Source organism: Taeniopygia guttata, chromosome 8 (assembly GCF_048771995.1).
Source record: "Taeniopygia guttata chromosome 8, bTaeGut7.mat, whole genome shotgun sequence".
Classification (NCBI taxonomy): domain Eukaryota; kingdom Metazoa; phylum Chordata; class Aves; order Passeriformes; family Estrildidae; genus Taeniopygia; species Taeniopygia guttata.
Window position 1 is genome coordinate 23309087 of NC_133033.1, and position 21212 is coordinate 23330298.

Consider the following 21212-nt stretch of genomic DNA (forward strand, 5'->3'; position numbering starts at 1 on the left):
CTTCTTTCTGTGGTATTTTATTATGGGATAAGATGATTAGGATATGGAGGTCATCAGCCTTGTGTCTTGAGTATATGCATTCTAAATTTGAGGTAGAAGGCACATGATTGTTTTGGGGAGTTAATATTCTTGGATATAAGGTATTCCTCTTCTGGAGTATGTTCAGTTTAAGTCTTTAAAGCACTGCTTTTTATTCATTTTGATAAGTAATATAAGGAAAAAAGGTGTATGGAAGATTATTGTTAATGACAACATTGCTGTGGAAGATGCTTGAGCTGTGTCCCATGGAGTAAAAACCTGGGCAATGGAGTTCACTGGGTGTCCTGCAGGCAGCATGAGAGCTGTGAACAGATTGTTTTGGTATGGATAGTAACAGGCCATTGCAACAACACACACTGTTTGAATTATTCACTGTCAGTGTACATGTGTTTGTTTAGAAACTTCCCGTTTCTTCCTAAAAGACTCAGATAAGAAACAGAAAGAAAAATACATTAAACATTCTGTTATCTGTGGTGCTTTGCGTATATATATATTTATATAAACAAGATAAAATTTTGGCTGAAGAAGTAAAACATAGACTATGCTTTTCACTGCTGGAAGGATCTCCTTGAGTCATTGCTGTGGCTGGAAAGGTAAGCTCTGTTTTAGAGAAACCTGAGATCCATATCTGTGTTTTGTACAAAATTGATTAGGTTAATGAGAACATAATTCTTACTTTAGTAAGTCACTGCAGCATTATTGTCCAAGGACACAGACTCTTACAGAGGAAGAGACATTTCTACTTTTAAAATTACATTTGAAACTCCATTTCAACCTGTTGAAAATATTTGTGTGTCTTTTTAAATGGTAGTCTGATGACTTCTGCTGCATGCTGTCATCCTTGAAGAGTTTTGCAATTTGATATTAGATGACAACTTAAATTTATACTGACATAATTTCATTCTCCTCTTACTGGTGTGCTTGGACACAAAAGGAAAAGGAATTTTGCTGAAGCAGATTATTATTTTTGCAATTATCAACAAATTTTAGTAGCAATTTTTTCAGAAATTAGGAAACTTATATTGCAAGCTACCTTTCTGGATTTGTGAACGGACAAAAAAAGGATGGATGTAAAGATGAAATTTGAACAAAATTTGTTAGTCTAATGTATAAGTGAAAAATGCTTAGTTTGTTTAAAAGGCTGTTTAATGCAGAAGTAGAACATTTCAAAACTAGTGATTTCTGTTGTATTATGTTTTTCTGATCAAACTTGTGGCAATTTTTTTACTTTTTTTGCCAAATGTGTAGAACCAATTTTTTATAATATGTGTCTTGGCTTTAAAGGCAATTATTTGTCTATTAGGAGAGCATCACATGAATGCAGAGCTGGACATTAAGTTGATCGTGGCTAGGGTGGGATACAGTTCGTTTTGTCTTTGGTAACTGGTGCAGTGCTGTGTTTTGGGTGGAGCATGAGAAAAATACTGGTAACACACTGATGTTTTCAGTGATTGCTAAGCCTCCCAGAGGGTCACAGTCGCCTCTCAGGCATCCCCGTACTCTGGCATGGGGTTTCTCCATGGCCTGTGGGTGGAATGCTGCATCTCCATGGACCTCCATGAGCTGCAGGGGCACAGCTGCCTCACCATGGTCTTCTCCACAGGCTGCAGAGGAATCTCATTTCCAGCTCCTGAAACGCCTCCTGCCTGTCCTTCACTGCCCCTTGAATGTCTGCTGTTCCTCTCACATATTCTCACCTTGCTTTTCTCCAGCCATGATTATAAATGCACAACTTTCTTTTCTTTATTCTTACATCTATCACAGAGGCATTGCCACCATTTTTAATTGGCCTAGCCTTGGCCAGCATCATCTCCATCTTTGGAGCCACCAGGGATTGGTTTTGCCAGACATGGAGGAAGCTTCTAGCAGCTTCTCATGGAAGCCACCCTTACAGCTCCCCATGCTACCAAAAATGAGGCCATGCAAACCCAGTACAGCTGGTTTCAGCCTCTGCCTCCCAAACCTTGTGAGTTTTAGCAGCTACACCTGAGAGATCAGCGAATTACTGTTTTGCCCTCAACTGCTTTTCAGTGTTTGACTCATCAATGTAGGGTAGAAAATTTTATCTTGTCTATTAATTATGCAAATAAGTGCATACATGCCTATGTACTTCCTGGGGGAAGAAGTTCAAGAAGAAGGTGGGGGTTGTGTATGAAAATACAGGAGACTTCTTTTCTTTCCCTTTTTCTTTTCAGAGAGCACAATGTTAATGGAAACAATGGTAAGAAAAACAGCTGTGTGGGAGAGTCTGTAATCAACTGCCACATAAACAACCTTCTGATATCGAATTGCTAAAGTCTAAGTACATCCAAGTTGTAAAGACTTGAGACTTCAGAAGGAAGGTGAGTAAGTTATTTTATGGCTCATATTTTTCATGCCGGTAACAATGTCTAAAAATGCGGGTGTTGGAGTAGTGGTTACTGCTGCCTATAATCTGTCCCCAACAAGCCTCTCCTCTGAAAAAGCAAGTTGAGATAACCTTTAGGCAACACAGCCAGACCCTCAATCAACACTCACTGCAGCTGGCTCAGTGATAGAGGCAAGAAAGGCTCTTTTTGCAGGGTTTTATTCCAGCGGAGGATATCACGTGTGGCTGAAGGGAACCCAGCAAGGTAAAAAAGAGAACGACCACGTGGAGAAGACAGTTTAAGAAGGGGAAGGGGTGGTGGGCAGAGATAAGGGCTGGGCAGAGGGGTTTGGTCTCCAGGGAAGGGAGGGTGGCCACCAGGGATACCAGTCCAGTGAGGGGCAGGGAAAGGAGAAACCAGGGGAAGTTACACAGGGGAAGTTGCGGCATAGAAGTCCAAACGGGAAACCACTTTTCCCCCAGGGGGACTGACTCTATGGTGAGTAGTTACTGCCCTTGCCAGGGCCGATGACTTGGGAATTGACCGAGGTGGGAGAGTTCATGGGATGCTACAGGTCTGCCTAGCAAAGCCACAGAAACACTGGGGAGAAGCAGACTGGAGATACTGTGGCCTTATGTACAAAAACAAGAAGTTTCCCTAACGGAAGAGAAAGTGTGCTTCTCAAAATAGCTGGCATTTGTTAACAGGCTAAGACTTGTGCGTTCCATGTGCCTCAATGAGCATATAAAAAGAATCGATTCATCTCTGAGAAATTGATGACACTTGCTAAAAATAAATCAGTTTAATATCTCAAAAATGTGTACACAATGTAAGCTCTATCTGTGCTCACAGGATGTTCCGATCTTTTCACTGTTTTTTTATTTAGCAATTATGTCAGTAGCTTATGTAGAAAAATAACATCAAAAATAGCTAACTCACCAAACCACAAATACTATCTCTTTCTATCTGTTTCTGTCTGGTAATAAGACCAAATTCCAGTGTTACTAACTTTCACTCAACTTACACATATCCTCTAGTGATTTTCCTTTTTCTTCTTTTGTAAATGCTGCTTTTTTCACCTGCTAGACTCAAAGAAGAGTAGGGAACATTATGACATGTCATAATGATGACATAAAGATTATAAAAACCTTCAAGAAAGCTTGAAAATATCTTTTGTAAATAACAGAAAGATAGCAACTTTTTTTTACAAAATCTGTCATCTTCTCAGGTGAGTTCAAAAACTAATAGTTGAAATATCAAATTAAAACAAAATCTTTAAGTGTTAGAGTTAATGATGCAATTCTTGATAAAAATTTACTAAAACCAGAAGAACATACACACCAGGAACAAACTGTACTGTATATTTACAATACAGAAATTTCAGTGTTTCCTGCTGAAATTGAACTGCTAGAATGATGTGTAACAGCTTTTTACCAGTACAGTAATGAGAGGAAACTGAGAATACTGTGCTGAAAAGAAATTTAAAATTAGAGGAGGAAATTCTTATTAAAAAGGTGGGGGTTTGCATGTGTGCCTGACAAAGAAGACATAATATGTAGAATCTGGTAAAAGACTAACAGAAATTACTATACAGCTATTATCTCCAAAAAATAATCTCAGCCTACCTAAACAAATTTTGATGGGTTTTTACTGACAATAATATTTTTTAAACTGTTTTTTCCAGCATATGCTGCAGCTACATATATAAAAATATGTATATTACATATATATATATTTGTGTATTATAAATTTGAGTTTTGTTTACATATCTCTTTTGAAAAGCCACTAAGGAGTTTAAAACATGTCCCTCTGTAACTTCCTAAACAATATGGTTTTTAAATAAAATCTCTGAGAACTGAGATCTGAATAAGCAGCAGTTCCTTGAGATCCACACTAATATAAAAACACCTAAACATGTTTTATGCAATTACTCATGTGTTAGGATTAGCTAAGGTTGGCCCTTGATTTTCCTGTGGAAATTGACAGTCCTGTCTTGTATCAGGTGTTCTCCAAGTACCAAACTTGGAGTCTTTAGGGATAACACAAAGCAAGGATAATTCCAGGAAACCACCAGCACATTTTCTTTTACTGCAGAAATGTGATGTGATTACAGAGATGTAAGATAGTCCTACCTATTACATGTGGTAAGAGTGCTTTCCCTGGGAAATTTATTGGTAAAATTATTCAGATGGCACTTTAGTCATAATGCAATTACAGTAACTTGCATAAGAGTGGAGGATGCACAAGGTCTAGTCGTTGGAACAGGAGGCCAGACCATTCATCATCTTGCCACTCCTTGCTATGTGAACATGAAAAGTTGCTTAACCTTTACAATTTTGCTTACTCTGCAAAACAAGAATAAGGCTATGGGTTTACATGCAGCTAAGCAAAGGTATTAACTACCTTACCTGTCTCTCATTTTCTCCCAGTTTTACAGTACATAAATACACCTGCCAGAAAGGAACAAAAATTACCTTGTTAATTTAGGTGTTTTTCAGCTTTATACACACACACACTGGAATTCTTACAAAATATAATTGTCTTAATTGTTTATCATCCCAACATATATGTTACCTTCCTAAGCTCATTAAGAAGCTGCTGTAAAATGTGATGCTGCAATGCTATGAAGGAAAAGAACAAATTTCAACCAAAGTACCACTGGTGCAAGGAAAGGAAATAAGGGGTCATACTTCAGCTTTTCTGTAGAGACAGAATAGAAAAGGACATACAGCAAGGAAGTGAAGTGCAAGATAAAGAGGTGGAGCATATGGCACTTGGCAGAGGCTCCTGCCCCTGCCCAAGGGACTCGGACGCCAAGGGAACGCCATGGTCACTTCAGCAGAGGGCACTGGAGTGACAAGGATGTGGTGTGGTACTGCCTCTGCCTTGCTCTGCCTAGTGGAACTACAGACTTGCTCTGCTGCAAATTCTTGTTCTTTCTGTTGCTTCAAAATTTTTATCCCAAAAAGAGAGGAGATGTGCTGAATGACACTGGAAGGTCTGAGATTGCAGCAAAGCAGGCAATGACATGTAAGTAAAAAAGGCAATAAGGAGGAGAATCTGGGGCACATACTCCTGAATCACCATTCTGCATCCCACAACACCAGTGGGACAAGGATGATGAGTTGGGATGCTTAAGGAAGTGAAACCTCTAATAAGAAATAATCAAAATGAGTTTCTTACCTTCTTTATAATTTCTTCTTTTGTCACAGCAGCTGCAGTCAGAGGGTGTACTTATATAGACCTTCGCAGTCCAAGTAGGCTGGAAACACAAACATTAATAATGTTATTGATATTTTACAAATTTATTCTGAACAGCATCAAAGAACAGCAAAAAATTTTTTAAACCAATCTGATGTTTGGTGGGTTATATAGTATTATTTATTTGTGCAAATTGTGAATTTGTGAATGCTTGGGAGAGAAGCTTTCAAGGAGGAACATTTTACACATATGGACTTGACATTCCTTTAGATCCTCTAGGCTTCTTTTATACATCAGAAATTGATATCTTGTGTGTTCTGTTGGAGATACTTAGCATGTCCACAGTGTAAGGCTGATTTTGCTAACATTGTTTTATTATTTAAAATAAGCATATAAACTAGCTCAAATAGTAGCATCTGTATCCCATGGCTTGGATGACATTCAGCATGCTCTTTAATGAACATCGGATTCTTTTTCAATGATTATGTTGGATGAATACAGTCTTCTGCTTTTGTCAGTGGAATTTTATAAAAGTGCAGGAATTTAAGGTTTGTTAAAGTGATGGTTTTAACATGATGGTCAAGCATCATGTGGTAAGGATTTTCTTTTTTATAATCTGTGGTTTTTATGCAAGAATCTTCACTGTGTGAAATGCTTGCAGCCACCTGGAGAAGTATTTAATTCTTGCCTTCCATTCTGATATCACAGGTTTCAGAATGAGAATTTTTCCTTTATTATCAGCTTTACAAGTCGCATTGCTAACTAAAATAGCAAACTGAAACACTGCCAAGACGTTTAAAAAAATACACATTTCTTTTTTTAAAGACAGCTATCCTGGTACCTCAGCTCTAGAGCAGTTTTATATGGAAGGAGTAATATAAGAATTGAATGGTGACATGATACCATTTGACAGTTACACTGATATTTTAGGTATTTCTCTCAGTCATAGAGGCTAAAATGGGAAGTAATTTTTAATGTAAAATTTGAAGAACATTACTAGTGTGGACACAAATGTCAGATCTTAGAATCATGCCTACACATTATCCCCTTTTGGATGGGAAAAAAAGAGACAAACGAATTGAAAATTGAGACTATATGCGGTAGAATAAAAACTCATTCCTGTGGGTTTTTAAGAACATAAAAGAAAGAACAACGTAAACAAGTGGAGATGAATTATAGCTGATTTAATGATAAGCTGAAGTGATATTTGAAAACAGTAATCCTAAAGACAAATAACATTTTGTGTTTCCAATGCTAAAAGCAGTGTATCATGCAGGAAGAAATGCTGCATAACTGGGGAAAGCAGATACTAAAAATAATCTAAGTTATCTACTGGGATCAGATCCCAACAAGAGAAGAAGCTAATCTACAATTTTCTGAACTTTCAGAAAACATAATGAAGAATAAACATTAGAAAAGCATGACTCTGGAAGTCTAAAGTAGAGTTTGAGAATTAAAGTGCTCATTTGTGCAGTGTTACATAATAAGAACAATAGGGGGTTTCATATCCCACTTCTTTAAATTTCAACCATGTATTACTGTGGTAATCTATGCCATGGTACTGAAAATTGTTGTTAGCATGTTCCTACTGGTAATGCAATTAAATGTTGAGGGCAAACATAAACTACATGAAAAATGAAACCTTTCCACAATACAGGAACCAAAAGACAAAGTGGTAGAAGTCCCCAGACTGGAATATTAAAACCCAGACTGAACAGAACATCAGAACACTGTACAGTCACTTGCTAGAAACTGGGAAGTAACAGGATTCAGGCCCTGACCATTTCCAGCTTCTGTGACATTAAACCAAGGTTGCAAAGAACACTTACCATTTTAGCTATTCCTAATGCCATCTTGTGCTTCTACTCAGGACACTGACAACTCCAACAAGGTCCACGTTTCTACTGTAACATTTAAAGAGGCATTTGCAAAAGATGGCAATTGTTGATTGGAAAGTTTCTGTGGTACAGAGTATCAGACTGGTTGGAAACACCTTAAAGTTCATCTTGTTCCAAACTCTGCCACAGGCAGGGACAACTTCCACTAGACCAGGTTGCTCCAAGCCCTGTCTTGTCTGGCCTTGGCCATTTCCAATTTACACTTATTCTCTAGCTCATAGGAAAACTTTTGCTAAGTCAAAGGTGCTCTTTGTAAATATCCTAATCTTCTGTGTTCGTAAGATCTCAATGCCTTTGACTGTGGCTAGGAAACTCTGTTTTCAGAAATTAATAGCTTTTCTTAATACTATTTTATTTAAACACTGATCCTTGATTAATATTAAGGTTGTTTTGGTGAAAAAGCCTAAATAATAGAGATTATTTCTTTAGTAAAACATATAGAAATAACACTTTTAGTTACTAGCATCACATTTCTTGTAAAGTTAATGACCATCTGTCTGTGGTCAGTACAAGAGTCAGAAATAGAAGCTGAAGAGTAACCTTGCCCTATGTAGTTTTTTTTGTGTGTGTAGAAATTTCTGTCTTCTGTCTGCATGTCACAACCCAGCTTTCTTTTGCAGGCCTGGTCTCTTGAGTCCCTGGCTCTGGGCATGGCTGCTTCTGACTTGACAATGTCCTATTTATATTTTATTTCCAGGTCATGCAATGATGCACTTCAGATGCTGAACTGAATAATACACTGGGTGCTCCTTACAATGTTATTAAAGGAAAATAGAAAAGCACCGCCGATTCCTTGCACAGCATCCTGCACAAGGCATCACAGCAGGATTGATCCCACAAAGCCTCTAGCTGGGCATAGATGTGATAAAATAGATGGGCAATAAAACGGGACCACTGAATACCATTTTTATTCTTTAAATATAGCTTCCTTTTAATTTTACACCATATTCATATTCTCATAAACAGGCATAAAGTGAATGTTACCTTGAAATGTCCTGATGCTAAATACTTAGCTCTTGTAACAATTTTAAACTGACGTGCTTAGTAAATGCTGCAATGTAAGTGACTGCAAGACATTCTGTAATTGCGTTTTAAAATTTCTTCTGTATCCCAACTAGTTCTGACTGTGACACAGGAAAGCTTGGAGGATCCCAAAACATCTTACCTGTGATATTCGTTAAAGCTGAGGATGATTTGTGTCCTGCAGCACACAAAGCTACGGAGGACCTTCTCCAGCACCCAATCCATCTCTACGCCTTCACTTGGGAATGGCGGGCAAAACCGCGAAAGCTTTGCCCTGCACGGCCACGTAAGAGGGAACTTAATTTGTGTTATTTTTCCCTGAAGTATGACAAGTAACCGGCTTGAAGCAATAAGGTGTGATGGCATGAGGCAACCGTAGCGTCCGCCAACAGAGGTTCCTGAGGGAGAGAAAATGGCGGGCGGGGGCCTTCAGCAAGCTCCCAAAACACAGGAGCCACTCCGTGTGTGAAAAGCCTCGACCTCCACCCCCGAGCCCGCTATGACAAGAGGAGGTGGGAGGGGGGGAAAAGAGACCCCACCTGAAAGGAGGAAGGCATCTGACATTGGAGACCGTCCCTGAGGGAGCGCGAGGTACCCTGCCCGAGACGGGCGATAGCTCCCCCGGCCTGCCCTCACGGGCTCCGGGCCGTGACTCGGCTGTTTCTCCCCGTCCCGTCCCGTCCCGCCCGGTCGCGTCCCGGTTGCGGGGGAAGGCGGGCGCAGGAAGGGGCGGGTGGTGCGGAGAGAGAGGGAGGGAGGGAGGTGGGCGGTGAGACGAGCAGTCGACGCACAAGATGGCCGCTGCCGGAGTGGCAGCGGGGCGGCGGCGGGCGATGGCGGCGCTGCCCCGGGGCCCGCGTGTACTACTGGAGGAGCAGCAGCAGGGTGCTGTGGCAGCCCCGGCGTGCCGGAGCTGAGGGGGCCGGTGGGCGCTGCAGGAAGCCCGGCCCGCGTGGTGAGCGCGCTGCCTCCGCCGCGGGGTGCGGGGAACAATAGGGCGGGAGAGCTCTGCCCGCCTTGCCGAGAAAGGAGGCGGAGAGGCGGGCGTTGGGACGAGATGATTTCCAGAGGTGCTTTCGACTTCTAACAATTCCGTGACTTTGCGCCTTGCCAGGCCTCGGGCTCCTGCCGAGATCGATTTCCGAACGCCTCGGGCGGGCGGGGAGGGACCGCTGTGCCCGATGGGGGGAGGCGGAGAGCGGCTGGGTCCGGCTGGGGGTGGGGAGAGGCGGCATCGCCTCAGGCTGCGGCGCCAGAGGGACGGGCGGCTTTTGTGTGCCCCCTCTGCCTGCTGTCGTTTTTTCCAGGGGTTCTGCCTGCCTCTGCGCGAGAAAACTCGTCCCTGTGTCGCGTTGAACAATAGAGACGGAGGGAAAATAATGGCAGAGCCCTACCCGTCCCCGGGACACCTCTCCGCCCTGGGTTGTGGCTCTTTTGTCTGTCGTGCCTGAGGGAAGAGCGAGGTGGCCGTGGCTCCCTCTGCATGGGGACAAACGATGGTGAAACCGCACAGGATCTCCCTGACTTGCACTAGTTTTTCCACTCTGGCGTTGTTTTGGCTGTTGGATTACACCCACAGAGTGGGTAGGGTTTCATGCCGGGGGTGCGGTGTTGGTATAGCTGGGATTTAATTTGCTTTGATGGTTGGGAATGTCCTGGTGTCAGGTTTTGTCTTCAAAAGCCATTGTGAGGTCTGTCTTCTTTTAAAAGCAGGGAGCTGATGCAGGTTTTGGTTTTTTCTCCTAGGAATTGCGAATGTTTTGTTTACATCTACATGCCTTCTTGTCCAGAGTGTGTATCTTATTTTTATACATTTTAGTCAAGTACGAGTGACAAATCATTTGTTCCTCCAGCAGAAGCTACGGTTTTCTGTCTTTTTTTGCCATATTGAAAATGGCTGAAGTGGGGGGAAAAAATTAAAAATTTGCAGAAATAATTAAAAGGTTCAAAGTAACCTGTATTGTGACTGAGCTGCTTTAATCGTTGTAACTGGTGTTGCAGTGCTGTCATTTAGTGACTCTGCTGGAAGATAAATGCAGCATTTATACTCTATTCACATTATTTGGCTATAGAAATGTGAGATAATACAGGAGTACTCTGAGGCAGAAGTTAATGTATTCCTAAACTTATGTTTTCTTACTTCTTTCAGGCTTATGAGGATGTGGAGGTGGTTAATTTTGTCAGCTATAAATGTCTGTATTGCTGTGTTTGAAGTCAATGAAGCTAATATGGGACTTCATGGCTATATAAATAACCTGTGTTCAGGAGCAATTTGTACATTATTGCCAGTTTCTAAGCTTCACCAGGAGCACCATGGCTTTCTTCAGTGCATTAATACACAATGCTGATAATGAAATTGTGCTTCCCACTAACATAAACAGAAGCAGATGTTATCAGGCACGTTTTCCTTTCCCAGTGATAGCTTATGGCTTTGCCTTCCTGTCCTAGAAAAGGGTCTGTCAAAGCAGACAGCCTGACAGGCTGCTTGGAGGGAAATTTAGAAAGGCAGGTACCATCAGAGCAGTCTGTTTTGACAACCAGAGACTTGAGTTTTTCAATCACTTACGAGCAGCAGGAACCTTCATTGACATAAGTGGGAAGTAACTTGTATGGTTTCTGGTGTTTTGCTGTTCGTTTTTGTGAGTTTGTTTTTTTTTTTTTTTGGTCAGCTTTGTATCTAAACTAGCTTTGTTTAAAGTGAAATATTTTAGAAATTTCTGACAGGATTGTTGTATGCTGATAATTTAAAAAACTACTGTTCCAGTGAACATAAGCTGGACATATGATAAACATATGAATCTGGAAATGGCAGACATTAATATCACAGAGTTTAATTTAGGGGCATCTTGAGGCATGTATTATTATATAAAAGTGCTCATGCAGATGAAGAGAAATGAGCAGGAATGCTTTTGGAAACTTCTGATGTGTTGCCAATGATTCACCAGCAATCTGGGTGGAGCCATTATCAATCTTGTTGAATTAAGCATCACAGAAGTTGAGATTCAGTGAGTGTGTATATTAAAATAATAATGCTTAAATTACTTCATATGTGGTTCAGAAGTCTTAGGTGACACCGATGCTGCGATGCTGGCTACCTTTGATATGGATGGCAAAAACTGACATCCCATTTAATTAGGATCTCTATCTCTTAACTAACCAGTGCTGTAAAAGGTTTTTTTGTGATACTTAGGAAATTGACCTTTCCCAGTCTGTAATATGTAGTGATACGAAGGATAATTACTTTTTTTTTTTTTTCAATTCTGCACCAAGACCTTGGTTTACATGCTGGATACCTGGGGAGAAAAAGTTTCAGCCATTTGAAAGAGCTTGTGGAGTCATACCTTTCCAATGGTATGACATGTAAAGCTGAATTAGAAGGAAAGAACTCATCTGCATGTAGGCTCCCAAACTTCTCAAGAATCTCAGAACAGTGATGCAAAAAACTCTATAAGCTATCTTTTAAGCAGGTGATCTTTATAAAACTTTGTATTTTTTTGCAAAACCTACTCATTATTCAAAATTCCTTTCCCACCATAGACTCGTGGAATTATTTTGCAGATGAAAGTCTGTGTGGTTTTGTGGTGGTTTTTCCCACACCCAGTAAATCAGGTGGTTGTTTGCTGGAGCATCCCAAGTAACATTGGCTGGTGGGCCAAAAAACAAATCTCAAATCTGACTCCAAGTACATGGCAGATAAACATAGGGGAATTAGTAGTTTGAAGTTCATGTCTTGGACTGTACTAGGTAACAAATGGGAAACCATTATCATAAGGGGAAAAAAGATATAACATGTTGCTATTGTGAAAGATTGTTATATAAACACAGTGCACTGACTGAAATTTCAGTGTGACCTTCAAGATTCCATGTAGGCTTTGTTACAGTAATGAAGTCTAGGGCCTCTGCTAGCTGAGAAGGGAAGCCACAAATGCTTACTTTAATTATATTACTTTCCTTTCTGAGCACAGGTTCCACTGTGTACCCAGAATTAGGTGCAGTTCCCATCACTGAGTCTGACCAGTGTCAGACTGTTTTGCTGAAGGAGTGCATTTCTTGATAATTACTTTTTGCATCAGTCTCATTTTCTTCATTACCAGTACAGTTAAAATTGAAATGGTATTAGATTTCCACGGGCTAACTAATTTCCTAATGAGGTTTTTTATTTGTGGAAGTGTGTTAATGGGCAAGAAGGTGCAGAAGTCCTGATGGCTTCTTATAAATAGATTTTTTGCTATAAAAATAATTTCTGGCTAGAGTGCTTGAGGAAACAGCTTTCCTGTTACTGCATGGTAGCATCATATGTGGTGCTATCAGCTAGAGAAGAAAGAGATTTTGGTGATAGAAATAACAAGAATTGTAAATAATTTGCTGTAAATGTGTGTTGTCAGAGACAGTAGCAGTTGTGCACTGCTCTGTGTTAGAAAGTGTAGAGGGGTTTTTTTGTGCAGCTGTGATGGGTGTCCTGGCCACACACTGAGATTACTTCCTAATGGAGTGAGAAGGAAGGCAGCTGCAGGGGTCTAAGGGAAACTTTCAGTGGGTAGGGATGACTTATATGCATCAAGGCATATATGCATATACAAAAGACATCCTATGCAGACTTTTACATGAAAGCTTCTGCCCCATATGCTAGGTTAGCTTTTCTTCCCCTAGGAAAAGAAAAAATGTATTTCAGGAATCCTAAAAATCACATGGAGAATAAGATCTCTCTTTATCACTTGATTGTACAAAGGAGGTAGAGGCCTATATAAGCTACAGTGTAAGCGACCTTGTTAGAATCAAGATATTTTTAGGAATGCGGGCAAAAATCTTCATATGAGAGAGAGATGTGAGAAGGAGAGGGGAGACAAGGGAAAAGGATTGTTTTGACACATAAAAGGATACTTTTTTTTTCTTATTCTGCTACGTAAGAAACGCAGTTATACTGAAAAGTAGTGTAAGTGTTGCTGGAGAAACAGATCTTTCACTTGCTTCACATAGGTTGTGACAGAGTTGCCATGTAATTTGATACAAAGAACACAGAAGAGAGTGTTTGTGTCGGGGAGCACTATGGTGAGTCTGGAATTCAATATTGCAGAAGCTGGAGGATTTATTGAGTTATGCCTTCCAGCCATGGTCACTAAAAACACCATAAGGACATGTTGTTCTTGCCTCTTTTTGAATAGACTCCTCTCACTACAGATTGCTTGCAAAACCACTTTTTGAAGTATTAATTTTCAATTACTGATTTTCTGGTGTTTATGGTTTGCATGTTATATTGATCTGAGACAGGGCAGCTTCAGCTACAAGACAACTGAAGAAAAAAAGTGTTTGGTGTAGCTGAAATATGCTAGGCTGGGCAAATGAGAACTCGCAGGTGGTTCCTTATTTGTTTGTTTTTTGTTTTAATATGGAAAGCCTGGTTGGTTTTATCTGTCTACTTGTCCAGTTTAATAGGTATTTTTAAAATTGTCTAATTAAATACTCTTTCAAAGCAGGCTGTTAATCTTAAATAAAATTCTGGGCATTACCAATGTAATTATTTTTCAGGATGCTTCTGTGTATATTGGACCCTGTCAGAATAAGCTTTGAAAGTTGAGGTATGGTTGTTTTTAAACCTGTTGTTGTTAACAAAATGCTGGTTGATCAGCTGATGGAGCAGGAATGTTTCTAGCTTGGATCTAAAGGTCTTCTCAGCACTTTCTCCTGAACTCATTTTGAGCAATTACTTTAGTTCAGATAGTGAGCAAATTGGAAGGGTTTTCAGCTACGACTTTTAACTTCCTTGCTATTTACAAAGGAAACATGTACTAGAGTGGCAGGAATTTCACCTTTTTGCTGTGCAGTGGAGGTTTTCAGAGACTTGCAACTAAATATTTTTGATAAATTGTCAGCCAGTGTTGATCCTCAACTCAAGATTAGGTGCTGTCTTTAGGGCAAAAGGAGTAAGGTACAGGGAAGGTATTACAAAGCTTATGAATTGAAATTCATGCCACAGAGGATGGTCTTAATTACCTGCTTGTTAATAAAACAAGTTCTGTGGAACACTCCCACGGTGTTCAGTAGCATTTAACTTTCGCTTTGTTTTGTTTTTAGAATAAGCGTTACTCAGAATGACTTGGCACTCTTCACTTTTTGTAGCAATTGTGCTTGAATTAGTAACTTCTCCATGTCTTACTGCAGTCACTGTGTAATATAAATGACCTTGAAAAGTCACGGAAATAAAACTCTTACTGTTGATTTACTTTTCCTGTAAGTCACATACTTTCAGCTTGTTCTCCTTTAACCTCCATTCCTTTTGTTACAACTTTAGAATGGAAGTCCTTCAGGTGCTATTTGATGTTAGAACTATACCAACAAATTGAACTGTTAGGACTTCATTATCCAGACGCTCACAGTACAGCAAAATAACGTGTTTTGTCCTTTGGGGTTTTTTTTTCAATTCTGTGCTAAGATGGAAGAACTAAAGGAAAGACCTTGAAATTAATGGAAAGCAAATTGTAACCAACAGTAGAAAGTGAGTTTGATTAGCTTATGTGGTACTCCTGAATTGTAGCATGATGCATAAACATTATTTTATGACCATTAATGATTCTGGCAGTTATGCAGGCCTAACAATAATTAAATCTCACCTTTCTGGATATAAGCTGTTCTCTGGGAGGCTTAGTAGAAAAAGTTCCCTGCTTTTATAAGTGAACATTATGCTAATGAAATATTGAAAAATCTACTTATAAGTCCAGTGAAGCAATCATCTCTGTTTGTGGGGTGTCACAATTAAAAATTCCTGTTTCATTGTACAAAAATCAAGCTTGGGTTTTGTGCCACACATTGAGGTGGTTTGAGGAGATGGGAAATAGCAACATGCTGTCCTGCTTTACAATCTATGTATGGAAAAGAGCAGGAATTGTGAAGCAAGCCTCAGCCTCCACCGTCTACAAATGAAAAATCTTCACAGCAGTGTATGATGTTGCATGTGTATTTCTTGAGCTCTGCTAAGCAGGTGTTTGTTTAACATAGCATCTGGGAAGTTGGTTCTAGATGTGTCTGAGGGGCTTCATCCCAAATCACTGGTCCCCTAATGTAAACAGAACTAATTAATCACATTTGAAAGGTCTTGATGAATAGCTGTTTGTCATCATACAGAAATTGCTACTTGCACCTGCATTGTTGTTAATTATTGTATGGGTAGACAAAATGCAGAATGTTTTGGAAGCTGGAAAATGGCTTGCTCTTATTTAGCAGCTCTGAAGGACAGTAATTGTTGGACTTGCTTGGAGGGGATGTGGATTTTGGATCAAAAATAGATGAGAACAGGGCAAAGTCTCATAAATTAGTGAAGCAATTGCAAAGGAAATACCACTCTCTGATGTACCTTTCCAGACTTGAAATAACTTTTCTCTAAGGAGTCTTTATCTCTTTGCTTACTAAAATGCTCTGTTTTCTTTGTAGGAGTTTTTTTTTTTTTTTTACCTCTTCTCTTTAATGATCTTTGATTCTCTGGTGTTCTCTATTTTTCTTATATTTTTTTTTCATTTAACTTTGTTCTAGTCTGAGCCACTCATCAATTCAGCCAGCTAATGCAGGTAACAGAGATGGTTTATTGCCTCTTAGGTTCGTTGCTTTGTAGTTCAGAGTTGCAGGATGGGTGGTTTGGATCATGGAGCAACCTGTGGTACTCTTTGTTCTTAGAATTTACTGAGGATTGTTGAAACATCACTGCTTCCTCTGGAACTGATGAACAGTTAGGGAGCATTGTGACCACCTTGTTGTTGTAAATTTGAAAGGAGACATGGAGAAAGATAAAAATAAATTAGGCTAAACTGGCCTGATGAGATGGATGAGATGGGTTAGTTAAACCAAAGACATTCAGGCCGTCCTTCCTGTTTTATGAGTCATTCTGCCATTCAATTGTGTTAGGCCTCCTGTAGAAGTAATTAGAAAGCAGGCCTTTTTAGTGCTGCAAAAACCTATAGTCAATTTGAATTTTAGTCTTCGTTGTTTAAACCAGGCCTTATGGATAGAAGGTTCACACTGTAACTTCTTTGTAAGTGAATCATAACAGTGGAAAGAAAATGTTATTCAGGGCACTGAGAATTGCTTAAACTTTGGTTGTTTGGAGTAGACCAGACTATTTAAAATTTGTTGCCAGCTATTGTCAGATTTTACTGAAGAGTTGTGAGCCAGCAGGATTGTCTTCTGGATTTGCTAACCTGTGTGTGGATTGTTAGTTTCCTGTACTTGTGTGCTGTATTAAATCATGCTGGCTGAATATGCCTCTTTCATGCTACCTTGTAATGCTGCTTATCCACTGCTTTGTAGTTTTTACAAAGCCATTTCTTGGTTTGAAGATATCTCGCTTTGATTCCATCTAGTTTTGTCTCCTGAACATTTTCTTCCATTTTAAGGATGTATTTGTGTTAAGAATCTTCAGGGACATTAATAATTTCAGTGCACAGAAAATATGCTCAAAGTAAGGGTTGGCTCTGTTTGGAAACCCTCTAAATCATCCCATCTCTGTTTTTAGAAGAGCTTCCCTGTTGATAGCAGTGTGAGAGTGGAGATATGTGGAATAACCAAGTTCTAACTTGTGCCAAAATGCATAGGGAAACTGAGCTTTTCATTTTTCCCTTCAGTGATGCTGCTTAGCATTTTACTGGTGACCTGCCTGTAGGCATAAAAGTTCTGTTGGAGTGCAAGATACTTCTTATTTTTATTAAAATAATGAAGTGAATGGCTGTGCACAAAGCTCTCAAACACCTTAACCAGGAAGCAAAAAGACACAGTTGGTTGCCAGTCAAAATAAATTCCTTAAGTTATACCAAATTTACCCCTTTTCTCTAATTATTACTAGACTTAAGACTTATCTTCTCTCTGAGCAGTGTGATTTTTTGCAGAATATATTCTTAGTGGGGGGAAACCTAGCAAAATTTTAATCTGTCCTTAATGCATGATGTTCTTTCTCATTTCTGTAGCATTTGCAAAAAGGAAAAAATAAAAATAGGATGATATCAGCACTGGCAAGTAGCTTTCAGTCTTTTTTTTTTTTTTTTTCTTTTAGCATTCATTCCTTTACCAGGTGTATTGGAAATTCATCAGTTAAGGCAGAATAACCTAAGTGTCAATGACTGCACTGTAGTTCATAGAAATGCAATATTTCCCTTCTGATTTTCTGTAAGTGTGAGAATTTGCATGACTTCAATAACTGGAGATCTGTAGTAAGCTTTTCTGGTCACTCCTTTCTCAGTGGAACTTTTCTGTCAAATGCTTCTAACAAAATAGCACTCAGGGGCGGGGTGGGGATGTCTGTGGGTGTGTTTCTGGGGAGAATTCTCACAGCAGTTTTTATGAGAGTGCTCACAGCAGTTTTTATGTGAGTTTTTAGATCACTAGACCGGTTGAGAACAGAACTTGAGCTGTGTCAATTGAAGCTTGGCCATGATTTGGGTGATTTCAGGACATACCAGGAAAAAAGGCTTCCACAGAAATCCTTGGTATTGGCATTTGAGGATGTGATGATGTGGCTGTCGCATTAGGCACTACAGGAGAGGAAAGGGGTGTGGAGTCAGGATTACTCACCAGGTATTAAAACAGTCACAGGTATATTTTAACTAAAATCTCAATTGAAAAAAAAAACCAGCCTTCTACAGTGTCTTCCTGTGAGTAATACAGGTATTCATTCATCTGATAAATAAAAATGTGGCTTGTTCTTCCCCAGGAGAGGACAAAAGGGGGGAAAAAGCCCTTGTTTATTTACCAGTTTATATGATGGTAACTGGGAGCCTTTAGGATGGGGAAGTGAGTGACAGCAATCCTTTCCTTCAGCACATCTCATAATTCATTTATGTAATTTCAGAAACTTGGTGTAGCTTTTGAGAAGTAGGAATAGTCAGTGATGTTGATGTGACAAGCTGCTATGTGAGTTGTCATTACAGAATAAAAATGGACAGTAAGCCTATGGAAATCCAGTGACTTGAGTATGCTAATAAATACATTTAAATACTTTGTTCTTTTAAGGTTTTGCATGCTGAATAATTCCCAGTGCAGTTATGAGGAATACACTAGTGCTATTACAGCTTACCCATTTGTAGAATTTTCTCTTTTGAATTGTTTGTCACTAGGTTTTAGCATACTGTCATTGCTTTTGTTCCAAAAACAGCAAGTGGCAGAATACAGAAATATGTGTAAGGGAAGTGCATGGGTGTTAAGAGAGTTTCAATGCCTAGTTTTCCTTTCCTGTACCTTATTGTGTATTTGGATATCTGCTGTTAACAAGACATACAACACAAGTCAAAGGAAATTTAATTTATCAAGTTATGCAAATATTGGCTGTACATGTCTGGCTTGTCATGGCTAGGACTGCAGCAACAGTGGTGCAATGGGCAGCTGACTTCTATTTTTAAGACTCGTAAAAATTTTTATTCTTAAGACTCTTAAAAATAGGAAATTTGAAAAATGGAATGATCTTTCTGAGTTGTCTATGTGTGCCATAACTGTAAAACACCAATGAGGTGTACTCTGTACTCTCAAGGTTCTGGAAAAGGTAGCACTGCAGTCAGGGTGTGTAAAGGCTCAAACACTTGTAGTCTTATGGCAGTCTGGGACAATGCCTATTAAAATCTCATGGTGGGCTGTCACTACTTCAAGGAGATGGTTAATGGAAATTAAATCACCCAAGTGAAATACAGAGGTGCTTGATTTTGCAGCTATTGTTATTTTCTTTCTGAGTGTTTTTCAGTCTTATCTTAAGATACTAGACTAGGTAAGCCTTATCTAGTCCATTATCTTAGTTTTCCTTGAGTGAAGTCTAAATGTCTGTGAATAAAGTTCATTAGTGCAAGTTTACCCTTGCTTTTAAAAAGTTAAGCTGGTTCAGCATGCTGTGGAGATTTGTGTACTTTTTAGTAACACAACTCTTGCAGTAGTTTGTGGGATAGTTTGTGAAATTGTATCCCATGTATATTTTATTTTACATCCTTCTGGTTGCTGATACTGCAATAATATAGTTGTAATATGTTTTTAGAGATTAATATATCTTTGAAGACTGGGAATGAGAAATTCCTTGTGGACTGCTCCATTTAGAATAAGTCTCTAGCAAAGTAAGCAGTAAGAGGACTTTCTTTTAAAAGACAACATTCCCTGTTTGGAGGAGAACTTTTTACAAGTCATAAGCAGCAAAATTCATCAAATTGGCACTGGATTTTTAGTAGATTACTCCCAGGATTATTGCATTTTACCTTCTTGATTGAATGATTTTTCAAGTTAGGCAACTTAAACCTTCTATAACTAGGGTTATAATTCAAAACCTCTTTGTAAGAGGATGTAGGATATTCTTTTTCCCAGTAGAATTGAGGCTTCTGCAAAAAATAAATAAACTTATCCATTACTGATAGGAAGATCATTGAGATGTTGGGAGTTGTTTTTTTTTTTTTTTCTCTTACACGTGACTATCTTTTGTTGTTTGCTCTATTAAAAAAAGAAATGTAAGGCAACAGCTTTCATTTTTGTGGTTAAGCTTGAAATGTTTGTTACTGGTTTAAGAGTAGGTGTTTAATGGAAACCCTGAGACTTGAGCCTTTCGTTACCACTCACTAGAACTGTGGGTAGTTTTGTCATGGGTTTGACACTGGCTAGAAGCCAGGTACCCACCTAAAAAAATTATTCACTTTTTCTTCTCTGCTATAGTTGAGCAGAAGAGGGGGAAAGAACAACTAAAAGGCTTATAGGATGAGATAAGGATTAGGAGAAAACACTCTAAGGCAAAACAGGCTAAAAAATTAAAAGGTATAAAGAAAAGTCTATTAATGGAATTCAAAGAGAGTAATGAGTCCTAAATTAAACCTTGAGAATTCTTTCTCTCCCCCCCCAGCCCTTCTTTTCCTATAATTGACATCACAAGGAGACAAAACGGGGTTTGTAGTTAGTTTGTCCCTTAAAAAATATATTTTATTCAGTTTGTTTAGGAAAAGGAGTCTCTTCTGTTATGCTGTGGGGTCCTTCCCATGGGAGACAGTCTTCTGTGAACTTTTCAAACGTGGTTCTGATTTTCATGAGAAGCAGTTGTGCCCAACCTGCTGCAATGTGACTCCTTCCCATGGGCAAAGCAGTCTTACCACAGCTGGTTTTTGTGGGCCATTTAGTTTGTGGGATGTAGTTTTTAAGGATGAGCTGTTCTAGTCTAAAAGCAAGGGTCCCCTGTCTCTGGAAGCAAGGGTTCTCTCTGTCTCTGTTCAAGTTTCTCACTGGATTACGGCTTTCCAGCATCCTCACGCTCTGGTGTGAGCACCTTTTTTCTCCATGGACTGTGGGTGAATTCTGCATCTTCCCCATGCACTTAATGAATTACAGGGAAGCTGTTGTATAACAATAACAGCATGGCTTGCAGAAGAATCTCAGTTCCTATGCTTGGAGCACCTCCTCTGCCTCCCTCCTTAGCATTGCCATGTTGTTCTCCTCACATGTCTTCACCTTTTCCTTTTTTCTGACTCAGAAGAGAGTTGGTATCCGTAAGTTCCTTTCTTCTCAAATTCTATCAACTGTAAAGTTGTTACAGAGTTTCACAGTGCTCAAAGGTTGGTTCTGTCCGGGGAATGCATTGGGAATTGCTCACCATGCTTCTTGCTGCTGGTCCCACGGTCCCTGCCGGCCGCTGGCTCCACTCAGCGCCTCTCCTCATGCGGGGCACGAGAAAGAAAAGCTGCTGCTGCTGCTTCTGCCCTTCTGTCCACAG

The 21212-nt window shown here is 39.6% G+C and overlaps 2 protein-coding genes across 11 annotated transcripts in view; one reads left to right on the forward strand and one right to left on the reverse strand.

Moving 5' to 3' along the window:
• Positions 1-2589: 2589 nt before the first annotated feature.
• LOC115496254 (uncharacterized) lies at positions 2590-9744 on the reverse strand. Its single transcript, XM_072932982.1, has 5 exons — positions 9609-9744; positions 9049-9525; positions 8652-8907; positions 5571-5649; positions 2590-4837 (listed from the first exon to the last, which is right to left on the reverse strand). The coding sequence occupies exons 1-4, from the start codon at positions 9742-9744 to the stop codon at positions 5622-5624; spliced, it is 897 nt and encodes a 298-aa protein (XP_072789083.1). The 3' UTR covers positions 2590-4837; positions 5571-5621.
• The window catches only part of RC3H1 (ring finger and CCCH-type domains 1), a 59921-nt gene continuing 47997 nt past the window's right edge, over positions 9289-21212 (forward strand). For 7 of the 10 annotated variants that reach the window (XM_030279408.4, XM_030279409.4, XM_030279413.4 and 4 more), the window contains exon 1: positions 9291-9464. The gene's annotated coding sequence lies outside the window, so the exon portion shown is untranslated. Of the gene's footprint in view, positions 9465-21212 lie in introns of all 10 variants that reach the window. The other 3 variants (XM_030279400.4, XM_030279404.4, XM_030279405.4) reach the window with 2 other exon arrangements.